Raw genomic sequence first — 26917 nt, 5'->3', positions numbered from 1 at the left:
TGCCCATGGATACATGGTCTGTGGAAGCACACTGACATGGGCACCGACCCATTCACTTGAATGGGTATACGTGTGTGTCTTCGGTACATGTGAAAGCTGTCATCACACGTATCGGACACACTGATGTCTGAAAGAGGCCTAAGGAGGAGTTTGGGTGTAATGGGCTCTAAGCAGTGCTGAGAGGGAGTTCCTACTTACAGCGCTGCTTAGGGCCCATTACACCTGTACACCTCCATACATACACTGGTCCAGCGGCTCTTAGACATAGAGGACTTCTATGTGGCAGCTAAACAAAGACTCAGGAAATTCTCATATTCATTGTCGTCTGAAGCACTGAATATTTCTGTGCATTAATGATAGGTACTTGCTGCACTAAACAAATTACTAACAATTGGGATTGTACAGTGAAGTTCATTTCTATGCATGTTGGGGCTGCAATTCTGTCTACTAGCACCTCCAATCACCCGATGATTCAGTGCACTCCAGTTTGAAGGATTTGAATTCTATTTTGTCAGTTTTTAGAAAGGGAAAAAATGTTCTGTAAAATGCAATTTTTTTCCATTCTAAAAAGGGACACATAATTGAACCAAGGTAGACCCCGTAATAATGAATGGGGTCTCCCTGCATTAGTTGCATCAATTATGAACTTTGAAAATGTATTTTATTTGCTTGCCCCTAAAAGTGAAACATACAAAGTAATGCCTGAATGCAAGCATTCAGTAAACTTACTATGCAAAAACATACTATCTGTTTTGCAAAATTTCTGTTTCATAATTTCTGGTTTTACATTTCTGAAAGCTTATTTAAATTCATAAGACAATTAGATTAACAAATGATATGTGCACAATATATACTATGCACATATTAATAAAATGTGATCATTGTTTCTGATTTATATGTTTAGGTTTTACAAGATACCGACATAAAAACCAAAGATGAGGACTCACAGTCATATAAAATTGTTAAACCTGGATTAGATTCTGAAGAGGTAAATTCTCCAGAACGCACCTTGTTCAAACATGTTCCTCTACTGCATATAGTTTAGCAAATGTGCATATAGCAGTATGATATATAATTGTTTCTTATTCGTAGTTTTATAGTATGTTGATGATTTTATTTAAATTGGAATTATTATTCAGATTACTTAAACAATGGTGAAGATTAATAATTGCAATAGGTAAACGGTATTATTCCTACTGGGAGCCTCGGACTTTCACTCATGGACACGTAGCTTCAGTCATCATGAGTGACGATGGTTGAAACCATGATGTGGTACTGACTGACAGCTGTCTCTGCACTGGTGCAATGAAGAGCTGGCAGTCAGTCAATGCCGGGACGTGGTTTCCGCCGCCTCTCACTATGGATTGAGTGATGACTGAAGGCGCACTGGCCGCACGTCCATGACTGAAAGCCCGAGATTGTGGGAAAGGTATAAAGTTAATTTTCTCTCTAGCTGGGTTTTCAGTATGGCGGCCGCACAGCTGCAGAACACTATAAACCTGTAAATTAACCTCATATCTGCAAGTTACTGGTATTTTTTGACATCACATGTTCCTTTTAAAATAAATATAAATTCTTTGTAGTGGCTCATGCTGGATGATACTTGGAGCATCTTTAGACACTTGATTTAAATTTACACAACATGTTGATGATCTTTTTTGAGTCCTAATATTTGGCACATTTTAATAAATGTCCTTTTTTAGCCAACCAATTCATGCTCTCTGGTTGATTAAAAATTGATTAGAAATTAAAAATTGATAGCAATCACTCTTTTGGATGTAATAATATTATTATTAGTATACATTTATATAGTGCCATTTATTCCATGGCGCTTTACAGGGAAAAGGGGAAATATAAACAAGTACAATAAACATGTGCAAGACAAGGGACACACAAGTACAGAAGGAGAGATATATATTATTTATTATAATTACCATATTTTTCGGACCATAAGACACACTTTTTTCCTCCAAAATCATGAGGAATGTGTGAGGTGCGTCTTATGGTACGGATGTAACATGTGGGGAGGAGGCAGTGGCGGAGTGGAATCGCACTGGGATCGCACTCGCATGAGGCAGGAAAATGTCACCGTTGCAGGAATCCGGTACTGGGGAAACCACGTGGTCCTGTGGGGAGGAGGACCCCCATATAGTGTTTGGGCCGGAACCAAGGGGACCGCCATCAGAGTTATTGAAGGAAGCACAACAGGGGAATTACAAAGGGAGACATGCGACTGAGGTTGTCAGGGCAACAAGGGGAGGGGCTAGGGTAAAAGGAGCAGGGGACGCGCTGAAGTGGCAGTTGGGGAAGAGAGGGAGTGAAGGCAAGACGCAGGGTGACTTGCAGGGGCACCGAGAGGATCCTGCGAGGAGAAAGCGACCGATTTACCGACAAGAGAGACTTGAGAGACTGTGCCCAGAGACTGCTCCCCGCTCCCGTTCTGAGAGAATTATCCCCGCTATCCCCCGCCTTGAAGGGAGAGGAACTATACCTCCGGTTGTGGCCGTGAGTACTGGTAACCAGGCCTCAGAGACCTGGGCCCTTCCCCCCAGCCTTCCCCCATCACACCGACCCGGCCATCATCGGCCTCAAGATATGCCACATTATCACAGGCGGGATAAAAGGCTCGCTACCCTGGCTTAAGAAGAGACTCCTTGGTAAAGGACGGCTACAGGCCTTCTGGGGAACTGCATCATCACCGCACGCCACCTCCATCATTTACTTCAGGGCCCGTTGAGCCCCAACGGCATTGCTTCCTTCAGGGCCTGTTGCGCCCCAGCAGCAGCGTTTTCTTCAGGGCCTGTTGCGCCCCAGCGGCAGCGTTTCCTTCGGGGCCTGTTGCGCCCCAGCGGCAGCGTTACCTTCAGGGCCTGTTGCGCCCCAACGTCCCCGTTTCCTTCAGGGCCTGTTGCGCCCCAGCGGCAGTGTTTCCTTCAGGGCCTGTTGCGCCCCAGCGGCAGCGTTACCTTCAGGGCCTGTTGCGCCCCAACGTCCCCGTTTCCTTTAGGGCCTGTTGCGCCCCAACGTCCTCGTTTTCTTCAGGGCTTGTTGCGCCCCAACGGTATTATTTTCTTCAGGGCCTGTTGCCCCCACCGACGTCACTTTTCTCAGGACAGCCGCCTCAGCGACCTCAACGCGGCCACGCTACTGAACCCCGCAGTCCCTGGAAGGCTAAGTGAAACTATATTTGGTTAAGTTTGTTGAGTCCCTGCGTGGACTGTTGGTGTTATTTCTTTATCCTTGTTTTGTTCAGCCTAGCCCATCGGCTAGAGTTATATAAACGTGATTTCGAAAACCACCATTCATCTAGTGTCTCTTCACTGCATCCTGCGAACCTGTCCGACCCTACACTTGGCGTAGTCGGCAGGATGCAGTCTCCAAGCATAGACGGTGGTGGCGCAGGTCAGGGGGAAGCTGTAGAATCTGTAAATAATGAGGGCCCCCATACTAGCATTTCATTGGGGGCCATGCTGAACAACCTGCCTAGATTTTCCGGCTCCAATACTATGCTATGGAGCTGGACAGAGCGAATGCGGGGGCTCTTTCGGAGGCACCCAATGACCCCTGACCTGGAAGCTGAAGTGGCACTCATGGCCCTAGACGGGGAGGTGCGGAGGTCAGTGATGTTGAAACCTCCGGGGGACCGCAACACTTTTGAAAAGGTGTTGCAGATAGTGGAACAGACCCACGGAGATCCCACTGATGTGGGAGAGTTAAGGACCCGTCTGTTTAGTCGGATGCAGGCAGAGGGGGAGACGATTACTCAGTATATGAATGTGCTCCAAGAATTGCATACGGCTATTGAAAGAAAAGATGGGGTAGGGGTAGGACCTGTTGACATTACCCTACGTGACCTACTGGTGACTGGACTGCGAGATCCACTGATAAAACAGGCATTACGGGAACAGATCAGAATGAATCCCCAAATAGATTTTTCAGAAGTGGGAAGTCAGGCACGGGTTTGGGAGCAAGAGCAGGGGATGGCGGTCCCCGTGGGGAAGGTCCGAGGTGTGGAGGCCTCCTCGAACACAGTTGAGGAACCCCAGTGGGTGGAGGAGATGAAGCAAGAATTGAAAAATATTAAGAGCGAGTTGGCTGAAGTAAAGAGAATAACCGAACCAGTCCTTGGGGGTCACGTTCTCCGCGGGGTGGTCAACCTATACCGGCCCGGTGTTATGAGTGTGGAGAATCAGGCCACTTCACCCGAGAGTGTCGGCGGCGTGGGAGATACCCACCCCGGCGGCCATTAAACTAAAGGGCTCCGGGCTGGGGGGACGCCGCTCGGAGCCGAAAACCACAACTAGGGGTGGTGGAAGTCCCAAAGATTTGATAGCAAAGTGTCCGGTAGTTTGGGCAGAAGTAGAGGGCCGGGCCGTCCGGTGTCTGGTGGACACGGGGGCACAAGTAACCACTATGCCCGCAGCATACTTTCAACGAAACTTTCCAGAGGCAGCAAGGCCTCAGTGGGGACCCATGATAAGACTAGTAGCTGCTAACCAACTGCTGGTCCCGGTTGCCGGGGTAGTGTGGGTGCAGATGACGTTGTGCGGTAAACCCCTCGGCCACAGAGGGGTGGTGCTGACTCAAGGAGAAGCTGATCAACGACACCCCGTCACCCTAGGCATGAATATTTTAAAAGAGTTTGGTAACCTGTTGCTTAATGATCCCACACAAAGGACATTGAAGCAGTGGGGTTCTCGCACAGCTCAGGGACAGGTATTCCAGCAGCTGGTGCGAGGTGCGCGGGTGCATCGGGACAGCCAGGAGGGTGAGGCTCTGGGTAAGGTCATCGCGTCAGCGGCACCCCTGCTTGTGCTGCCTCCTGGACAGACAGTGGTGGCCCTGCCAATTCGGGCCCCGATACCTTTGGAGGGCGTAGAGGTGCAGGTGGAGCCATGTCACTCAGAGCACTTACCTCCTGGCATACTGGTGGCTCGTTCCCTCGCTACGGTGCGAAAAGGAACCATCCTGGTCCGCTGCGTTAACCTTGAAGACCGAGATACCATTCTGAAAGCCCGGACTGTACTGGCCAAACTAGTAAAGCCTTTAGAAGAAGTGCTGCCCGCGCCTGCGGTTCAATTACGAGTACACCCCGAGGATCCTTGGGAGGTAACAATACGAACCTTACAGGCCCACGAAGTCTCGACACAAGAGAAGGGCCGAAATATTTTGGAGCAGATGCGGGCCGAGCTTTCTGGACTAACTGCGGCCCAACTTTCACAAGTAAAAGTATTGCTGGGACAGTACCACGAAGTATTTGCTAGCCATGAGGATGACTTTGGGTGTACCACCGCCATCACTCATGAGATCCCCACAGCAGGAGCGGCCCCTATCCGAGAACGATATCGACAGATCCCGCCACAACTCTATCAAGAGGTGAAAACTTTGCTGGCTCAGATGCTGCAAAAAGGGGTGATACGGGAAAGTCAAAGCCCTTGGGCGGCCCCCATCGTGTTGGTCCGGAAGAAAGATGGTACACTACGATTCTGTGTGGATTATCGTAAATTGAATGCTTGCACTATTAACGACTCATACCCACTGCCCCGCATAGAAGAATCTCTGTCTGCATTGGGCAAAGCAACATATTTTTCGACCCTGGACTTGGCCAGTGGGTACTGGCAGGTGCCCATGTCAGAAGAGGACAGAGCTAAGACGGCGTTCATAATGCCCATGGGACTGTTTGAGTTTAATCGTATGCCATTCGGGCTGGCCAACGCCCCCGGGACCTTTCAGCGATTGATGGAGCGATGTTTAGGAGATCTCAATTTTGAGGCCACGTTGATCTACCTGGACGACATCATTGTCTATGCCGCCTCCTTAGAGGACCACCTGAAGCGGTTGGGACAGGTACTCAGCCGGCTGCAAAAGTACGGGTTGAAGGTGAAGCCTCAGAAATGCCACCTATTTCGCTCTCAGATTGAGTATCTGGGTCATGTCATTTCGGCAGAGGGTGTGAGGCCGTCCCGGGAGAAGGGTGCTGCTATCCAGGAATGGCCTACCCCCGAGACGGTGAAAGACGTGTGGGCTTTTCTGGGGTTAGCTGGATATTACCATCGTTTCGTAAAGAATTTTGCATGTCGAGCTCGAGCCCTGCATGACCTGCTGAAGGGGGCTCCCGCTGGGGCCAATGGGCGGAAAATCCAGTGTCAACACCCTCAGGAAGAGGCCTTCCGAGATCTTAAGGCTGGACTCTCGGATGCCCCAGTGTTGGCTTATGCGGATTTCTCTCAGCCGTTCATCCTGCACACTGACGGGAGTCTTCACGGGCTAGGGGCTGTGTTGTCACAGGTTCAGGATGGCCGGGAGGGGGTGATCGCTTATGGAAGCCGTTCACTCCATGACTCCGAGCGTAACCCTGACAATTACAGCTCTTTTAAGCTCGAGCTCCTCGCAGTGGTGTGGGCTATGACGGAGAGATTCGCAGAGTACCAAGCGGGCTCTGAGGTGGTAGTGCGAACTGACAACAACCCACTGGCTCATTTGGAAAACGCCAAGTTGGGGGCTTTAGAGCAGCGATGGGTGGCCCGAATGGCGAAGTACAATTACAAGATTATTTACAAAAGAGGGGCCGAGAATGTTCATGCAGATGCTCTCTCCAGGATTAGAAATACAACTCCCGGACAGAATCGAGATGAAGAGTTAGAAGGAGAGGAAATACCGTTCGCTCTTACCGCTGCCGTGCTCACCAATGTTGATGCAAAAGTATCTTCCCCAGAGGCCCACAGGGGCATCCTGGAACAATCTCGGGATAAGTGGATACAACAGCAACAAGAAGATGAAGAAGTTGGACTTCTCCGGACATGGGTCGCCGCTGGTCAATTACCCACTGATACTCAACGACAAACTTTGACCCAAGACCTGTCGCTGATGCTGCGACAATGGGAGAGACTGATTATCCGAAAGGGACTACTGTACCGTAAAATCACTTCGCAAACAACCTCAACGACTGTTTGGCAGGTGGTTACACATGGAGCTCAACTACACGAGCTGGCTCAAGAGGCTCACGAAAAAGGGGCCCACTTTGGAGTCAAAAAGACTTTGCAATGGTTACAACAGAAAGTTTATCACCCACGCTTGTCGGCTGTTGTGGAAGAAGTTTGCCGTACCTGCCGCTTATGTGAATTGGCCAAACCGCCTGCTCAGAGGGCCGCAACACAGACGAATGTGACTTCAGCACCCTTTGAGCTCCTGACGGTGGATTATCTGCACATTGGTCCCGCATTCCAGGGATACGAACACTGCCTCGTCATGGTGGATCATTTCACCAAGTTCGCTGTGGTCACCCCTACTCGAGACGAGACCGCGGAGTCAGCCGCCTCCGCAATTTGCAGAAACTTTATACAAGTGTACGGCTGTCCTCAACGTATACATTCCGACCAGGGAGCATGTTTTTTGGGGAAAGTTATGGAGGAACTACATCATCTTTATGGGATTAATGCAAGAAAGCAGACGGCACCGCTGTTACCGTACTAAGGTCCGTGGCTGGCAGCAGGCGGAGAGCTCATGTCCAGGACTCCCGGGTGCTTGACCTCGTAGCAAGACGATAGTAGTTTCCAAGAGAAAAAGGTCGCACTCTGCAGGATAATGATGAATGTTTATTGACACTGAATTACATGTCACGTCGGAGATGTGAAGGAGAGTGTGTCAAATGGCTGACGCCGGAGATGTGAAGGAGAGTGTGTCAAATGTCAGCCATTTGACACACTCTCCTTCACATCTCCGACGTGACATGTAATTCAGTGTCAATAAACATTCATCATTATCCTGCAGAGTGCGACCTTTTTCTCTTGGAAACTACTATCTTTATGGGATTGATAAAACCCGGACCACACCATATCACCCGCAAGGGAATGGGGCTTGTGAGCAATTTAATCGGACATTGATTCAAATGCTACGCACTCTGGAGAGTGACAAGAAAGCTTGTTGGCCTGAATATGTTTCTGAATTAGTATGGGTTTATAATAATCGGGTACATCGAGTTACGGGCTATACTCCTTATTTCCTGCTGTTCGGACGAGAGGGTAAAGGGATCACGGAGGTAGAGTTGGACCCCGAAGAGCCTCGGCCCTGGACCGGAGTGTCATCTTGGGTCCGAAATCATCGCCACAGGCTGCAAACTCTTCACCAAATTGTACATACCAAACTTCAAGACTGGGAACACCCAGGGAAGAATACAACCTCCCCTCCCCATCTCCAAAGCGGGGACCGTGTGCTTGTACTAGATCAACGCCCCCAGAATAAACTGGAGTCACGTTGGGAAGAGAGTCCTTATCGGGTACTACGCCGTATCCATCCAGAAGGACCTGTGTACGAAATACGGCCCGAGCAGGATGAAACACTGCCTACCCGCATTGTGCATCGTAATATGTTGCGCCCGTGTATTTCCACCGACCCGAAGCAGCTGGAACCTGTCCCGAAGACATCCGAACCGGAGTCCATACACTGGGACTCGGAAGACGAGGATTTCCCTCCAGTTCCCAAGGGCCCTCCACCCAATAATGAGCCAGTTGACACAATTAACCCACCAGCACCATGCAGCCCACCGACGTCCACCACCCCAGAAGATTCCACCCCAGTCGAACTTAGGCGCTCCGAGCGGTCAACAGCCGGCAAACCCCCCGAACGGTATGAACAAGATCAGTTCGTATGGCAACGAATATTAACACCTTTACAGGCTAATCTTAATAGACTAACTCCCTCGCCCAAGGACTGGCGAGCTTACAGGGTGGGAGAATGTGGGGAGGAGGACCCCCATATAGTGTTTGGGCCGGAACCAAGGGGACCGCCATCAGAGTTATTGAAGGAAGCACAACAGGGGAATTACAAAGGGAGACATGCGACTGAGGTTGTCAGGGCAACAGGGGGAGGGGCTAGGGTAAAAGGAGCAGGGGACGCGCTGAAGTGGCAGTTGGGGAAGAGAGGGAGTGAAGGCAAGACGCAGGGTGACTTTCAGGGGCACCGAGAGGATCCTGCGAGGAAAAAGCGACCGATTTACCGACAAGAGAGACGTGAGAGACTGTGCCCAGAGACTGCTCCCCGCTCCCGTTCTGAGAGAATTATCCCCGCTATCCCCCACCTTGAAGGGAGAGGAACTATACCTCCGGTTGTGGCCGTGAGTACCGGTAACCAGGCCTCAGAGACCTGGGCCCTTCCCCCCCAGCCTTCCCCCATCACGTCGACCCGGCCATCATCGGCCTCAAGATACGCCACATTGTCACAGGTGGGAAAAAAGGCTCGCTACTCTGGCTTAAGAAGAGACTCCTTGGTAAAGGACGGCTACAGGCCTTCTGGGGAACTGCATCATCACCGCGCGCCACCTCCATCATTTACTTCAGGGCCTGTTACGCCCCAGCGGTAGCGTTTCCTTCAGGGCCTGTTGTGCCCCAGCGGCAGCGTTACCTTCAGGGCCTGTTGCACCCCAACGTCCCCATTTCCTTCAGGGCCTGTTGCGCCCCAGCGGCAGTGTTTCCTTCAGGGCCTGTTGCGCCCCAGCGGCAGCGTTACCTTCAGGGCCTGTTGCGCCCCAACGTCCCCGTTTCCTTTAGGGCCTGTTGCGCCCCAACGTCCTCGTTTTCTTAAGGGCTTGTTGCGCCCCAACGGTATTATTTTCTTCAGGGCCTGTTGCCCCCACCGACGTCACTTTCCTCAGGACAGCCGCCTCAGCTACCTCAACGCGGCCACGCTACTGAACCCCGCAGTCCCTGGAAGGCTAAGTGAAACTATATTTGGTTAAGTTTGTTGAGTCCCTGCGTGGACTGTTGGTGTTGTTTCTTTATCCTTGTTTTGTTCAGCCTAGCCCATCGGCTAGAGTTATATAAACGTGATTTCGAAAACCACCATTCGTCTAGTGTCTCGTCACTGCATCCTGCGAAACTGTCCGATCCTACAGTCCCGATGCTTAAAATGAAGGAATATTCATTAGCCCCTTTCCCTGCCCACCTGTCAGTGTCAAGCAGTGAGCGGGGAGCAGCAAATGAATATTCCTTCACTTAAACAGTGTACCCACATGGTTTCCCCACTGCTGGATTCCTGCAGTGGCTGGGGAGATGTGTGTCCGGTGGAGAAGGTGGCAGGAGCAGGGTCCCACAGGAGGGATCGCATACCTGACTGCACAGCACAGACTTCAGCTGATGCTGAGTGCTACCGTATAGGAACTGTGTGAGGTAATGAAGGGGGCGGGCTGGGGCATCACATGACAGCTTAGAACCCTTCCTCTTCTCTATGTCATCCAGTCCTGCAGACACCACACTAGAAACAATGCCTGTTGTGAGGTAAATGAGGGGTCTCTGTGATGCTCCAGCCCTTCTCTACCTCACTACAGGTCCTGTCAGCTGTAGAGAGAGAGACTTTTGGTTTTCTAGCGTGGCTGGCTGCAGGACCTACAATGAGCACAACCTGTACAAGTAAGAATTAATTAAAAGTTTATTAATTCCAACACATAAAAATGCACTCTGCCACTCCCGTGGTGAACTAAAACTTCCAGCATGCCATAGGATCTGCAGGACATGCTGGGAGTTATAGTTCTCCCATGAGTTCTTAACACCTTACCCCCAAGGGTGGTTTGCATGTTAATGACCGGGACAATTTTTACAATTCTGATCACAGACCATTTATGAGGTAATAACTCTAGAACGTTTACATGGATCCCGGAGATTCTGACAATGTTTTCTCGAGACATATTGCACTTCATGATAATGGTAAAAAAAAAATTATGTGACTTGCGTTTATTTGTGAAAAAAATGGAAATTTGGAGAAAATTTTCAAAATTTCACAATTTTCCAAGTTTGAATTTTCATGCCCTTAAATCACAGAGATATTTCACGCAAAATACTTAATAAATTACATTTACCACATGTCTACATTACATCAGCACAATTTTGTAACCACACTTTTTTTTGTTAGGAAGTTATAAGGGTTAAAAGTTAAAAAGAGATTTCTCATTTTTACAACACCATTTTGTTTGGGACCACATCACATTTGAAGTCACTTTGAGGGGTCTATATGATAGAAAATACCCAAAAGTGACACCATGCTAAAAACCGCTTGCCTCAAGGTGCTCAAAACCACTTTCAAGAAGTTTATTAACCCTTTTGGTGCGTCACATGAATTTTTGGAATATTTAAAAAAAAATGAACATTTTACTTTTTTCACAAAAAAATTAGTTCAGATTAGTGTTGAGCATTCCGATACCGCAAGTATCGGGTATTGGCCGATACTTGCTGTATCGGAATTCCGATACCGACTTCCGATATTTTTTCAATATCGGAATTCGGCATCGGAATCGGAAGTTCAAAGTTGATTGACAGACTGACATCATCATGATGCGCGGTGTGTGCGCATCATGATGCGCCGTCATTTCGGGCCTTCCGGGGGTCTCTGCCGGCCTGCCGGGGGGCTGTGCCGGCCTGCCGGGGGGCTGTGTGGACTGCCCGGGGTCTGTACCGGCCTGCCGGGGGGCTGTGCCGGCCTGCCGGTGGTCTTTGCACCCTGTGGGGGTCTGTACCGGCCTGCCGGGGGGCTGTGCCGGCCTGCCGGGGGGCTGTGCACCCTGTGGGGGTCTGTACCGGCCTGCCGGGGGGCTGTGCCGGCCTGCCGGGGGGCTGTGCTGATGTCCGGGGGTCTGTGCAAGCATCGTCCGATGGGACTACAAGTCCCATCGGGCGATGCCTGCTACCATGACAGTGATTGACACATTAGCCAATGATGGGACAGTAGTAGTCCCATCATCCGGCTAATGTGTTAAATGTTAAAAAAAAAAAAAAAAAAAAAAAAATACTACATACATACTACATGCATGCTACATACATACTACATGCTACATACATACTACATATATACTACATACATACTACATACATGCTACATACATACTACATGCATGCTACATACATACTACATGCTACATACATACTACATGCATGCTACATACATACTACATGCTACATACATACTACATATATACTACATACATACTACATATATACTACATACATACTACATACATGCTACATACATACTGCATGCTACATACATACTACATACATACTACATGCATGCTACATACATACTACATGCATGCTACATGCATGCTACATACATACTACATGCTACATACATACCACATACATACTACATACTACATGCATGCTACATACATACTACATGCTACATACATACCACATACATACTACATACATGCTACATACTACATACATACTACATACATACTACATGCATGCTACATACATACTACATGCATGCTACATACATACTACATGCTACATACATACCACATACATACTACATACATACTACATACATACTACATGCATGCTACATACATACTACATGCATGCTACATACATACTACATGCTACATACATACCACATACATACTACATACATACTACATACATACTACATGCATGCTACATACATACTACTTGCATGCTACATACATACTACATGCATGCTACATACATACCACATACATACTACATACATACTACATACATACTACATGCTACATACATACCACATACATACTACATACATGCTACATACTACATACATACTACATATATACTACATACATACAATACATTCATACAATACATACATAGACATACAGTACATATAACATAGAGTAACATACTTACCAATACTTGTCACATTGTTCCCCGAAGCCATTGTCTTTTCCGGAATAAATATTAACATAACAAACCACAAAAATACTCACCCACGATCCGAAGCAGTCCACGAGTGTGTCCCACGACGATCTTGGGTAGAGAACGGCAGCATCAGATGATGCTGCCGTTCTCTACGGGCTGCAGGAATCCAATGACGGAAGGTAGGTATCCTTCCGCACTGTATTCCTCCGCCACTTAAAAAAAAAAAGTCCCTAGTCTCACTTTATGCCATTGCTGCGTGGGAAATTCCCACACAGCAATGGCATAAAGTGAGACTAGGGACTTTTTTTTTTTTTAAGTGGCGGAGGAATACAGTGCGGAAGGATACCTACCTTCCGTCATTGGATTCCTGCAGCCCGTAGAGAACGGCAGCAACAGCTGATGCTGCAGTTCTCTACCCAAGATCATCGTGGGACACACTCGTGGACTGCTTCGGATCGTGGGTGAGTATTTTTGTGGTTTGTTATGTTAATATTTATTCCGGAAAAGACAATGGCTTCGGGGAACAATGTGACAAGTATTGGTAAGTATGTTACTCTATGTTATATGTACTGTATGTCTATGTATGTATTGTATGAATGTATTGTATGTATGTAGTATATATGTGGTATGTATGTAGCATGTAGTATGTATGTAGTATGTATGTAGCATGCATGTAGCATGCAGTATGTATGTAGCATGCATGTAGTATATATGTAGTATGTATGTAGCATGTAGTATGTAGCATGCATGTAGTATATATGTAGTATGTATGTAGCATGCATGTAGTATATATGTAGTATGTAGCATGTAGTATGTATGTAGCATGCATGTAGTATGTATGTAGCATGCATGTAGTATGTATATGGTATGTATGTAGCATGTAGTATGTATGTAGCATGCATGTAGTATATATGTGTTATGTATGTGGTATGTATGTAGCATGCATGTAGCATGCATGTAGTATGTATGTAGTATGTATGTAGTATATATGTAGTATGTATGTAGCATGTAGTATGTATGTAGCATGCATGTAGTATATATGTTATGTATGTAGCATGCATGTAGTATGTATGTAGTATATATGTGGTATGTATGTAGCATGCAGTATGTATGTAGCATGCATGTAGTATATATGTAGTATGTATGTTGCATGTAGTATTTATGTAGTATGAATGTAGCATGTATGTAGTATGTAGTATGAATGTAGCATGTATGTAGTATGCATGTTGTATGTATGTAGCATGTAATTTTTTTTTTTTTTATTTTTTTTTTACATTTAACACATTAGCCGGATGATGGGACTACTACTGTCCCATCATTGGCTAATGTGTCAATCACTGTCATGGTAGCAGGCATCGCCCGATGGGACTTGTAGTCCCATCGGACGATGCCTGCACAGACCCCCGGAGCCTGCACAGACCACCGGCAGGCCGGCACAGCCCCCCGGCAGGCCGGCACAGCCCCCCGGAGCCTGCACAGCCCCCCGGCAGGCCGGCACAGCCCCCCGGCAGGCCGGCACAGCCCCCCGGAGCCTGCACAGACCACCGGCAGGCCGGCACAGACCACCGGAGCCTGCACAGACCCCCTGGCAGGCCGGCACAGCCCCCCGAAAGGCCCGTACAGACCCCAGAGAGGCTGTACAAGGGCAGGAAAGGGTTTTTCTTATTCCGATACTGGAAGTCCCATAGACTTGAATGGGACTTCCGGTATCGGAATCGGCGATACCGATACTTTTTTTAAAGATCGGCCGATACCATCCGATACGATACTTTGAAGTATCGGACGGTATCGCTCAACTCTAGTTCAGATCCAAATTTTTGCTATTTTCCCAAGGGTAACAGGAGAAATTGGACACCAAACGTTATTGTACAATTTGTCCTGGGTATGCTGATACCCCATATGTGGGGGGAACCACTGTTTGGGCACATGACAGAGCTTGGAAGGGAAGGAGTGTGCCGTTTGACTTTTCAATGTAAAATTGGCTGGAATTGAGATCAGACACCATGTCGCATTTGGCAAGTCCCTGATATACCTAAACAGTAGAAACCCCCATAAATGACAAAATTTTGGAAATTAGACCCCCAGGAACTTATCTAGATGTGTGGTGAGCGCTTTGAATCCTCAAGGGCTTCACAGAAGTTTATAACGTACAGCCGTAAAATTAAAAAATCATACTTTTTCCTCAAACATGATCTTTTAACCCCCCTTGAGCGCCACCGATCATTTAGACATACTATTCTGTCCATGGTCAAATTGTGCCAGGTCATATGGACGGAATAGTACGTCTGATGTCAGAAAGGGGTTAAAGCAGCACTCCAGTGCTATTTTTCAGCGCTGGAGTGGTGTTTTAAATATAAGCTCTGTGCCCCCATTCTTATACTCACCCAGCATCTTCATATACAACCCCTGGCAAAAATTATGGAATCACCGGCCTTGGAGGATGTTCATTCAGTTGTTTAATTTTGTAGAAAAAAGCAGATCACAGACATGGCACAAAGCTAAAGTCAATTCAAATGGTAACTTTCTGGCTTTAAGAAACACTAAAAGAAATCAAGAACAAAAAATGTGGTAGTCAGTAATGGTTACTTTTTTAAACTAAGCATAGGGAAAACATGATGGAATCACTCAATTCTGATGAAAAAATTATGGAATCATGAAAAATAAACCAACAAAAAAAACACTCCAACACATCACTAGTATTTTGTTGCACCACCCCTGGCTTTTATAACAGCTTGCAGTCTCTGAGGCATGGACTTAATGAGTGTCAAACAGTACTCTTCATCAATCTGGATCCAACTTTCTCTGATTGCTGTTGCCAGATCAGTTTTGTAGGTTGGAGCCTTGTCATGGACCATTTTCTTCAATTTCCACCAAAGATTTTCAATTGGATTGAGGTCATGACATTGACTTTATGTGTTTTTTTTTCAAGGAATGTTTTCACAGTTTTTGCTCTATAGCAGGATTCATTATCATCTTGAAAAATGATTTCATCATCCCCAAACATCCTTTCAATTGATGGGATAAGAAAAGTGTCCAAAATATCAACATAAACTTGTACATTTATTGAATATGTAATGACAGCCATCTCCCCAGTGCCTTTACCTGACATGCAGCCCCATATCATCAATGACTGTGGAAATTTGCATGTACTCTTCAGGCAGTCATCTTTATAAATCTCATTGGAATGGCACCAGACAAAAGTTCCAGCATCATCACCTTGCCCAATGCAGATTCACGATTCATCACTGAATATGACTTTCATCCAGTCATCCGCAGTCCACAATTGCTTTTCCTTAGCCCATTGTAACCTTGTTTTTTTCTGTTTAGGTGTTAATGATGGCTTTTGTTTAGCTTTTCTGTATGTAAATCGCATTTCCTTTAGGCCGTTTCTTACAGTTCGGTCACAGACGTTGACTCCAGTTTCCTCCCATTCTTTCCTCATTTGTTTTGTTGTGCATTTCCTGTTTTGGAGACATATTGCTTTCAGTCCTTGGCCCCCTTCTCTTCTCTCTCTACACGGCCCCAATTGGACAGACCATCAGCAGATTTGGCTTTCAGTACCATCTTTATGCTGATGACACACAACTATATACGTCATCCTCTGACCTTACCTCCACTGTACTACAGAACGCCAGTGACTGTCTGTCCGCAGTCTCCAACATCATGTCCGCTCTCTATCTGAAACTCAACCTCCCCAAAACCGAGCTTCTATTGCTCCCTCCGTCTACTAACCTCCCTAAATCTGACATTTCCCTTTCTGTGGGTGGCACCATAATAACACCCCGGCAGCAGGCGTGCTGTCTGGGTGTTATGTTTGACACTAATCTCTCCTTCACATCCCATATACAATCTCTTGCCGCTTACACCTAAAGAACATCTTTAGAATCCGCCCTTTTCTCACCATGGAAGCAACAAAAACCCTCACTGTAGCACTGATCCACTCCTGCCTGGGCTACTGCAGTGCTCTATTAATTGGCCTGCCCGTTACGCGACTATCCCCTCTCCAGTCCATACTTAATGCAGCAGCCAGGGTCATCCATCTGGCTAATCGGTACTCAGACACGTCCACTCTTCGCCAGTCCTTACATTGGCTGCCCATTCATTATAGGATCCAATTCAAAGTACTTATTCTACCCACAAGCTCTCCACAGTGCGGCACCCCCCACATCTCCTCCCTCATTTCTGTCTATCAGCCTAGCCGACCGCTGCGCTCTGCAAACGACTTTTGACTAACCTATGCACTAATCCGTACCTCCCACTCCCAACTCCAAGACTTCTCCTGCGCTGCGCCACTCCTCTGGAATGCTTTACCCCAAGAAATTAGGACTATCTACAATTTGCATAGTTTCATGCGCTCCCTCAAAACACATTTGGTCAGAGCGGCCTATCACGTTAACTATTCAAAGTCATTCTATGTGTCAGTGTGCATGTGTAGCCCATTCACTATCTCCATTCATCCCTCACTCCCTCAAGATGGCTGGACCATCATTGTAAATACACCATTGTAAATACACACATGTACTTTGTATCTCCCCCACCTCATTGTAGATTGTAAGCTCTCACAAGCAGGGTCGTCTTATTTTGCTTTAATTATTGTATTGTTAACGTTGTTACTTATGACTTGTGTTTTGAAACTGTTAAACTGTAAAGTGCTGTGGAATATGTTTGCTCTATATAAATAAAGATTATTATTATTATTATAAGTATCCGGTCTTGACGCTTTGATGTCTTCCTCGGTCTACCAGTTTGTTTGCCTTTAACAACCTTCCCATGTTGTTTGCATTTGGCCAAGATTTTAGACATAGCTGACTGTGAACAACCAACAACTTTTGCAACATTGCATGATGATATACCCTCTTTTAAGAGTTTGATAATCTCCTCCTTTGTTTCAATTGACATCTCTCGTGTTGGATCCATGATTCATGTCAGTCCACTTGGTGCAACAGCTCTCCAAGGTGTGCTCATTCCTTTTTAGATGCAGACTAACGAGCAGATCTAATTTGATGCAGGTGTTAGTTTTGGGAATGAAAATTTACAGGGTGATTCTATAATTTTTTCCTCAGAATTGAGTGATTCAATAATTTTTTCCCTATGCTTGGTTTAAAAAAGTAACCATTACTGACTACCACATTTTTTGTTCTTGATTTCTTTTAGTGTTTCTTAAAGCCAGAAAGTTGCCATTTGAATTGATTTTAGTTTTGTGCCATGTCTATGATCTGCTTTTTTTCTACAAAATTAAACAACTGAATGAACATCCTCCAAGGCCGGTGTTTCCATAACTTTTGCCAGGGGTTGTAGTACTTTACAGACACCACACTGGTACCGCAGCACCATCTTCTACCCATAGCTTCCAACATAATAACATACTATTATATATAATAACACCACATATAATAGTATGCTATTTATGTTATTAAATATTTTGCCACATTTTTTGCTTCAAATATTTTTTCCCTATTTTCCACCTCTAAAACCAGGGTGCGTCTTAAAGTAGGGTGCGTCTTATAGTCCGAAAAATGCAGGTGTAATAAAAGGATCTAAAGCATTTTCTACCAGAATCAGAAGATCTACAATCTGTTTCTGGAATGTACAAATTGTCTGAATGCATTCCTTGCATTAACAGATGGGTTAGAATAGCACAGTATACAATATTATTCTACATGTCTAAACATGAACTTAATAGAACAAAGCTGTTATGAAATATAAGAATAATATATTTAGTGACAAAACTGATTATCATTGATCAGGTTCCGGCGGAGGGTATAGCCATCCTGCACCAGTTTCCTTTCTCATCCAGCCTACAGCGCATGTCAGTCATTGTTGAGATCATGGGAGAAGATGAATTTCTCGTTTTTATGAAAGGAGCTCCGGAAATGGTACAGCAATTTTGTACACCAGACACAGGTATTGTTACAAGAACAAAATAGCAATTGACATCTTTAAACACATTTTTACACTGCAGTGAATGGACTTTTATGAATAAAGGAATTTTGCTTCCAATTGTTTTTTTCCTTTACTTTTTTTTACTATTTGGCTTGTGTAGAATGCAAGTATATACACTACTCTTAAGTAGAAAATTGAGTCCAGAAAACTATTTAAATGGAAAAAACACTAAATATATAAAATTTAATAATGGTTATGATTTCCCTTTTTAACCCCTTTTTAATGACCAGACCAGAGGTATTTTTGGCTTTGCATTTTCATTTTTTGCTCTCCTTCCCAAAGCCATACCTTTTTTTTTTTTGGTGAAAATGGGCATGTGAGGGCTTGTTTTTTGTGGAACGAGTTGTACTTTTGAAAAACACCATTGGTTTTGCCATGTCATGTACTTGAAAATGGGAATAAAAAGTTCCAAGTGTGGTGAAATTGCAAAAAAAAGTGCAATCCCACAGTTGTTTTTTGATTTTTGTTTTCACCATGTTCAATAAATGATGAAACTAACCTGTCATTATGATTCTCCAGGTCTATGATTCTCCAGGTCATTATGAGTTCATAGACACCAAACATGTATAGGTTCTTTATTATTTTAGTGGTAAAAAAGATTCCAAAGTTTGTTAAAAAAAAAAAAATTGTGCCATTTTCCGATACCATCAGCATCTCCATTTTTTTGATCTCAGGTTGAGTGAAGGCTTATTTTTTGTGTGCTGAGCTGCCATTTTGGTATCTGTGAACTAGTAATGACCTGAGAAATCATAATGGCAGGTCAGTTTTAGAATTTAGAGAACATGGTTAAAAAAAAAAAAACTATTGTGGAATTCCACTTGCAATTTCGTCACACTTAGAATTTTTTTCCCAGTACATGATATGGTAAAACTAATAATGTCATTCAAAAGTAAAACTTGTCCCGCAAAAAACAAGCTATCAATATTGACAGAAAAGTAAAAAAGTTATGGCTCTGGGAAGAAGTGGAGCGAAAAACTGAAACACAAAAATGGAAATACCCTTGGTCTTTAAGAGGCTAAACATATACACTACAGTACATGTTGCTTGATCCCATTTTGTGCCATATCTGTTGCATAGCTCTCTTATGGCTCTTTCTTCTCTCACCTCTCCTGGAATCTAAGCTCTAACCCTAGCTGATTTACATGTAATATATTTTTTGTAGAGTTCAGCTTAGATTAGGGCAGATTAGTAGGGCTTCAACTAAAGTTGTCAGAAAATCAGGAGCAGAGTGAGAAAGGGGAAAAGAGACAGTGCTTCTACTTTCTAAAAAGTGTTTTATCTCACCTCAGTGCTGGATTCATAACTACACTGCTTAGTACAACTACACAATTATGATTCTCCTAATTCTGAACATGTTCTACACAAAGAGAGGAGAGATGCCATCTCTCATCTCAGTTTTTACTGTACATGGGATAAAAAATATTAGCTAGTCTCCAGCCACTTTCTCAGAGACCTGGAAACTAAGAACAAAGCCTGCAGAGGCTAAAACTGGTGTAGAATGCAGATTATAAGACATAGGGCAGCATGATGGCTCAGTGACCACTGTGGCTTTGTACTGCTGGGGTCAGGCGCTGCAAGTCCCACCATGGTTAACATTGGTAAGCTCTCCCCATGTTTGCATGGGTTTCCTCTCGGTTACCTTGCACACTCCAAATACATGCCCAGTAGGGAATTTAGATTGTGAGTCCAAATGGACACAGTGATGACTGCGCACTGTGTAATACACTTGTGCTATGTAAGCATAATAAATAAATATATTCCTTATGTTCACACACATGACACCTAACATTGTAAGCTCACCTGGAGATCCAGATATAATAGAAATCCTGTTTTCTTCCAGTTTTATTTCATAAATAGCTTTAAGTTTAGTAAATTCAGGAAATCAAAATTCTTTCTTTTACCAATTCTGTATTGGTAAATACAATATTAAATTATTGCACAAATTATTTATCTTCAACATGAACTGCACAGGCCAATCAAGATCAGGTATCATTGTGTAGAAATAATATGAGGCCTCTGACAGTGCAAATTATGTATATGTGAAAATCGATCAGACATACCATATTTAATGTTAATAACTCCAAAAATATATTTTTTGTTGTACAGTGCCACTAAATTACCGCAGAGAACTGGAACATTATACTTTACAAGGTTTCCGAGTGATTGCTCTGGCATATAAGAAGCTAGCTGCAAATAATGCCCAGATCATAGAAAGCTTAGAAAGGTAAAGTAATATAATGCGTGTAATTATAAGCTTTTTACGTTTGTCGGAATTGATCATCGTCTTAACATGTTATCAGTATATTCCATACCATTTTATTTATTACTCATTCATTCTTATGTTTTCTTAGGGAAGAAGTAGAGTCTGATTTAGTGTTTCTTGGATTTCTTATAATGGAAAATAAATTAAAACCTGAGACAAAACCCGTGATTCAGGAACTTACGGAAGCCAAAATAAGGACTGTCATGATAACTGGTATATTTGTATTTTACTACTACAAATCTAATAAAGATATATTATGACTATGAGTGGCTCATTATTTTATGTGATTGGCTTGAAGAAGTGTCACAGTGGTGCCATTGATTATTACATTATGTGATATCTGTCAATTGTCCAATGTGTTATCTACTGAAGCAAACAATATAGAACTAAAACATAAAATCAATTTATATTCTCTGGATTACATTCAAACCATGTTCTTTTGGCTAAATGATTACAGTGCATCAGCAGAGCAGAGGAAAGAGCTAGCAGGACATTTTATTGACTTGCAGTTGTTTTCCTTAGGTGACAACCTCCAGACTGCTTGTACTATTGGGAAAGCTTCAGGGATGATTCCTCCAGGGAGTGAGTTAATTGTCATAGAAGCCAATGCTCCAGAAGAAAGTTCTCCTGCATCAATTTCTTGGGGAAGTAGTGAGAAGATCCAAGATAAGAGTAATTCTCCACAGGTATGGTCCAGTATTTTACATTTTCACTTATTCACATACCAATAAAGCCCCAAAGTCAACTCACAGAATTGACAACACTTATAATTGGCAGTGATTACTAACGAAAGATACTAAGATACTTTCTTGAAACCTAATGTCAGTCAAATTTGAGTAGAGACATTGGGTTTACAAAAGCATCTTATTCTGAAGATTTTAAGTACTTAAAGGTCAACAGGCATATAAGTCATTTATGACATAGCCTTAAAGGGAACCTGTCACCCCCTGGATGCTTTTAAGCTAATATTATGGGCATACAGGTTATAGAATGGTTAAACCAGTCTTACCTGTATGCCTCATAGCTGCGGTCTAGATGTTGAACAATGCACTTTTAATCTTTCATGTTAATGATTTCTTCCAGGCTCTGGGTCCTGCGGTACCGGGAAGATATCCCTGCTTCCTATATCCATTAAAATGCCACCCCCTCCCATGCACATCACACTGACCTGTGACGTGAAGTTGCTGCTCCGCAATCCCATGCATGTGCCTTGCACTCTAACAGTTATGGTTACCTTATATGCCCTTCTATGGGCAGTATCTTCATCCTGTGACATTTTGATTGATCCAAATTTTTTTCCCCAGCAAAATGGTGGTGGCGGGGCATGCACAGTAGCATCTATCGGAGCGCAATAGAGCCAGCACCACCATTTTGTTGGAGATTTTTTTCTCCCTACAATACTATATGACTAAATCATAAATTAATATATGCATATTAGACATTGTATCATGATACAGCCGGCACCATTTTGATAAATGTTAATTTTTTTCCACAGAATATTTCATCAACCAAGGTATCACTTTAATCAGTATAACGGTGCCAACCTGACAGTGTCTGCACTTTAATGAGCAAAATCCTGCTGACAGGTTTATTTTAACTATTCTATTACCTGTATGCCCATAGTAATAGCTTATAAGAAACAAAAACTGCAAACGAAAGAAAGCACAATAGGGTCTTAACCAGTAAAACAGAGGTGGCAAAGAAAGCTATCCTCTCACCTTGTATGGTTGCTACAGAGCAACATGTAACTGGCATAAAATATACTTTATATATCAGCTGCTGCAAGGACATCGGTCACTGGACGGACCAAACAGTATCGAACAATTGGGAAGGAGATGTCACTCATGTACTGCAGAAGATGAATCCACAATGGTTTCCAACAGGTAAAAATTATAACATTTTATTGTACAGGTTTACAGGGTCAACCCATTTCAAGGTCACAGAGGACCTCTTCATCAGGACAGGTTTCATCGGGAAACCATTGTTGATTCATCTTCAGCAGCACATGAGTGACATTTCCTTCCGGATTGTTCCATAGTAATATAGTAATAGCTTAAAAGTACCCAGGGGGTGAGAGATTCCCTTTAAAGGGAGTCTATCCCCAAGTTTTTGCTCCTGCTCTGGACCAACAAAACAATTTGTTTCTATCGATCTACCCCACTCAGTTGTCCAAGATGAGGAGGGGACTGGCAAAACATTTATTGATGAGAGATGCTTATTGGATATTGCGCCTAGATACGGAATTCCCCAAGGGAATGAATTATAAAAATGATTTGTTCTATATCTTTTGATTCTATTAACCATTCAAGGTCCAGTCCTCATTTGTTTTGTGTTACAGCTGCTGCATTTGATTAATCAATTATTTCTCTTTGCTCTGATTGGTGCTTGTTCCTTATTTATACCTGTCTGTATATTCTCACTTGATCCTATGACTAAGGGCACACTGTTGCACCAGAAATGCGTAGGTTGTTTTTATTGTTTTATTTTTAATCATGTCCAAATAAACTTTTTTTTATTTTAACTGTTCGGTGTGCTGGAAGCATATCCTTTCCTTTTCGGAAATGCTCTATTAGTGATTTTCCCAGATAGACCACATATCCATTAAAGTCGATTGTGCTTTTCACACGTGTGTGACCACAAAAATTCACGGCAAAATGTTTTTGTTTTGTTTTTTTTTAAACAAAACAGATCAAAACTACCCATGCAAATCTATGGGTCCATAAAAATCACAGACATAATGTGATGTCTGTGGTTAACATTGTAATATATAGCAGAGACTTTAAAGTTTATTTATTTTTTTTAGTCAGTGAAAAATCACTGATGAAACACTGATGGTAATACCTGAAGCAATGTACGAGAAAAATCACAGACATCTGAATGAGGTCTGTCAGCTGGTGTTTGTGAATATGTCAGCAGCATAATATAGAACAAGAAATCCGGATTCCACTTTTGCATTACTTATTAGGCTGAGTGCTCAGTAGATCTCATGTGCTGGATAGTAATGCTAATCTGTGTAACCCCACCCCCACCACTGATTGGCAGCTTCCTGTTTAGCGAATTCATTGTCAGCCAGCTGCCAATCAAGAGGTGGGGTTATACAGTGCTCAGCATTTGAGCACTGCTACAGCTACAGTAGATAAAACAGGTATTCCATCCGAACTACGCCGATCAGTCCAGTAAGTGACACATTTCTGGAATCAGGCTATCTGCCTCTTCACCATGCTGCTTTCAAAGTACATAGAAAAGTCTGCTGACAGATTACCTTTAAGATTTAAATGTATTTGAAAGTGTAAACTTCTTCATCAGATTTTACAGATACTCAGTATGAACACGCTGTTGGATGTACTAGTCTTCTAGTTAGTCATTTCATCTCTGAATAGGCTCTACATAGAGATTCCATCATCAGCTAAATCTTTGCTTTTTTATTCAATGAAAAATCAGTATGGTCACATTGTTTTATGGTATGTCACCCCCAGGCCACTTTCCATTTTTGCTTATTTGTCACAGAGCCATAATTTTTTTTTTTTACTTTTTCATCAATATGGCAATGTGGGGGCTTATTTTTTGTCGGACAAGTTGTACTTTTGAACAATATAATTGGTTTTACTGCATAGTGTACTGGAAAACAGGAAAAAAAAATTCCATGTGTGGTGAAATTGCAAAAACAAGCTAAAAAGCTAAAAATGCTAAAACTAACCTGCCATTATGGTTCTCCAGGTCATTAGTAGTTATAGACAACAAATATGTCCAGGTTCTTTTTTTTAAGTGGCAAAAAAAAATCCAAACTTTGTTAAAAGTAAAAATAAAATGAGTCATTTTCAGAGACCTGTAGCTATTGTTTTTATTCATACCATTTTGGTATAGATGCGATATTTTAATTGCCTGTTATTGCATTTTATTGCAATTTTGTGGTGACCAAAAAACGTAATTCAGATGTTTTGATTTACTTTTGTATTACACCGTTTACCAATCGGATTAATTATTTTATATATTGAAAAGTCGGGTGACTCTGAATGCGTTGATACCAAATATGTGTTTTGGTTTTTTTTCTTAATTGTTTTATTTTGAATCATGAGAAACAGGTATGATTTAAACTTTTTTATATTTTTTATTTTTTTACATTTTTAAAAACTTTTTTTTTGCTTTATACTTGCTTCAGTAGTCTCCATGGGAGACTAGAAGCTGCAATCATTCAAATGCTTGTGCTAGTCCTGCTCTGTGTAGCAGAAATGCTCACTTGCTATGAGCGCCGACTGCTATACGGTACTCATAGCTGTCTGGCACCAACCACAGGCGTCTCCTGCAGACCCAGGGTTGTCAAGCCAAGCCATCGAGGAACCACAGTCATGGGACAGGGGGCAAGGTCAGTGATCTGTATCTGGCTCGATCATGTTTAATACCGCTGTCAGAGACTGACAGTGGCATTTAACATGTTAACATGCGGATAGATTGCGATTCCATCCGAGACTGTTAGGGGCACATGTCAGCTGTTGAAATCAGCTGACATGTGCTGGAAAAGATGTGGACTCAGCGCTGGAGCCCAAATCAAAGGGGGACGTCCACCTGACATGCACCGCACATGTATGGCGCATGTCGTAAAGGGGTTAAAGGCGTTTTACAGTTGTGTAAATGCCACGTCCTAGGCTGCTGTTTGTTAAAGAAGCAACTGTGCATTAATAACCATTCCTGAGTCCAGCAATGAGTCTCCGCTACTGTTTCCAGTGACTGTTATTATCTGCAGTGCTGACATCAGGTCAACAGTGCTGCAGCTTATTAATGACCTCAGCGGTGATGACCGGCTTATGGCATCAAGTTAGGCGGAGCTGTGCAGGTGGGGTTTGTGATAGCAGAGCGATGAAGAATGCTTACCTTCCGTTTACCCATGGACAAACATGTTGAGGTCACTTTGACATTACTAAGGGATGGGACACAGGGGCTAAAAGACCTGAGTGTTATTTGCATCTTTTCTGGGTGATTGGAGTACTTACAATTCTAGGTGAAATTATCTGCTACAAATAACATTTTTGGGGAAGACCTCAGCAAAGCCAGTAAATTAAAATGTAAACGATTTCCTTGACAAGTTGATCATTAATATTTGTTTTTCATCTCCATATCCAGGACTCATGTATCAGCATCTGTGACGCAAAACCGAGTTTTCATTTTGCTATGACTGGAAAATCATATCAAGTTATTGTAAATCATTTCTATGAATTACTTCCTAAAGTGAGTATAACAATATTTGCATCACTTGCACAGTTCTCAATATAGAAATAATGGCTTAGGCTGTGTTCACACATTCAGATTTTTAATGCATTTTTTAAGGCAAAAGCCACAAATGTATACAAGAGAAGGATGTCTCACAGCTGTACAATAGTAGTTCCCATATCTGGTTTCCAGGTCTTGTCCACCACAAAATCATCAACATCATAGTTATCCCTGATTTGGCTGAAAGTTGCCTCTTTGTGGAATATAGCCAGAGCTGCTCGCCCATCCATTTGATTCCCACCAGAGATTAACCTTTCATTGCCTCTACATTCATGACTCGCAGCACCAGCAAGATATACATATACATTGCTCTTGAAGCAATGACTCCAGCAGCAGTCCACTCCTTGTGAATCTCCCCCAAATGTTTGAATGTTTTTTTCTTAACAATCATTTCAAGGCTGCGGTTATCCCGGTTGTTTGTGCACCTTTGTCTACCACACTTTTTCTTTCCACTCAACTTTCCATTAATATGCTTGGATACATCACTCTGTGAACAGCCAGCTTCTCTAGCAATGACCTTTTGTGGCTTACCCTCCTTGTGGAGTGTGTCAATGACTGCCTTCTGGACATCTGTCAAGTCAGCAGTCTTCCCCATGATTGTGGAGCCTACTGAAACAGACTAAGAGACCTTTTTAGACTCTTAGGAAGCCTTTGCAGGTGTTTTTTGTTAATTATTCTAATTTACTGACATAATGACTTTTGGGTTTTCATTGGCTGTAATTCATAATCATCAACATAAACAGAAATAAACACTTGAAATAGATCACTCTGTTTG

General features: G+C 43.6%; 1 protein-coding gene across 1 annotated transcript in view; it reads left to right on the top strand.

Moving 5' to 3' along the window:
• Positions 1 to 26917, top strand: part of LOC141092483 (probable cation-transporting ATPase 13A4) — a 198571-nt gene that overhangs the window by 144638 nt on the left and 27016 nt on the right. The window contains exons 15-20 of the mRNA XM_073578654.1: positions 905 to 988; positions 18419 to 18575; positions 20721 to 20838; positions 20966 to 21090; positions 21400 to 21563; positions 25996 to 26100. Of these exons, the coding sequence (XP_073434755.1) occupies positions 905 to 988; positions 18419 to 18575; positions 20721 to 20838; positions 20966 to 21090; positions 21400 to 21563; positions 25996 to 26100 (753 nt within the window). The remainder of the gene's footprint in view (positions 1 to 904; positions 989 to 18418; positions 18576 to 20720; positions 20839 to 20965; positions 21091 to 21399; positions 21564 to 25995; positions 26101 to 26917) is intronic.

This window comes from Dendrobates tinctorius, unplaced genomic scaffold (assembly GCF_039654945.1).
Source record: "Dendrobates tinctorius isolate UK_male_01 unplaced genomic scaffold, ASM3965494v1 ptg000060l, whole genome shotgun sequence".
Taxonomy (NCBI): domain Eukaryota; kingdom Metazoa; phylum Chordata; class Amphibia; order Anura; family Dendrobatidae; genus Dendrobates; species Dendrobates tinctorius.
The sequence above is the reverse complement of the archived record's forward strand: the minus strand, read 5'-3'. Positions and strand labels throughout refer to the sequence as shown.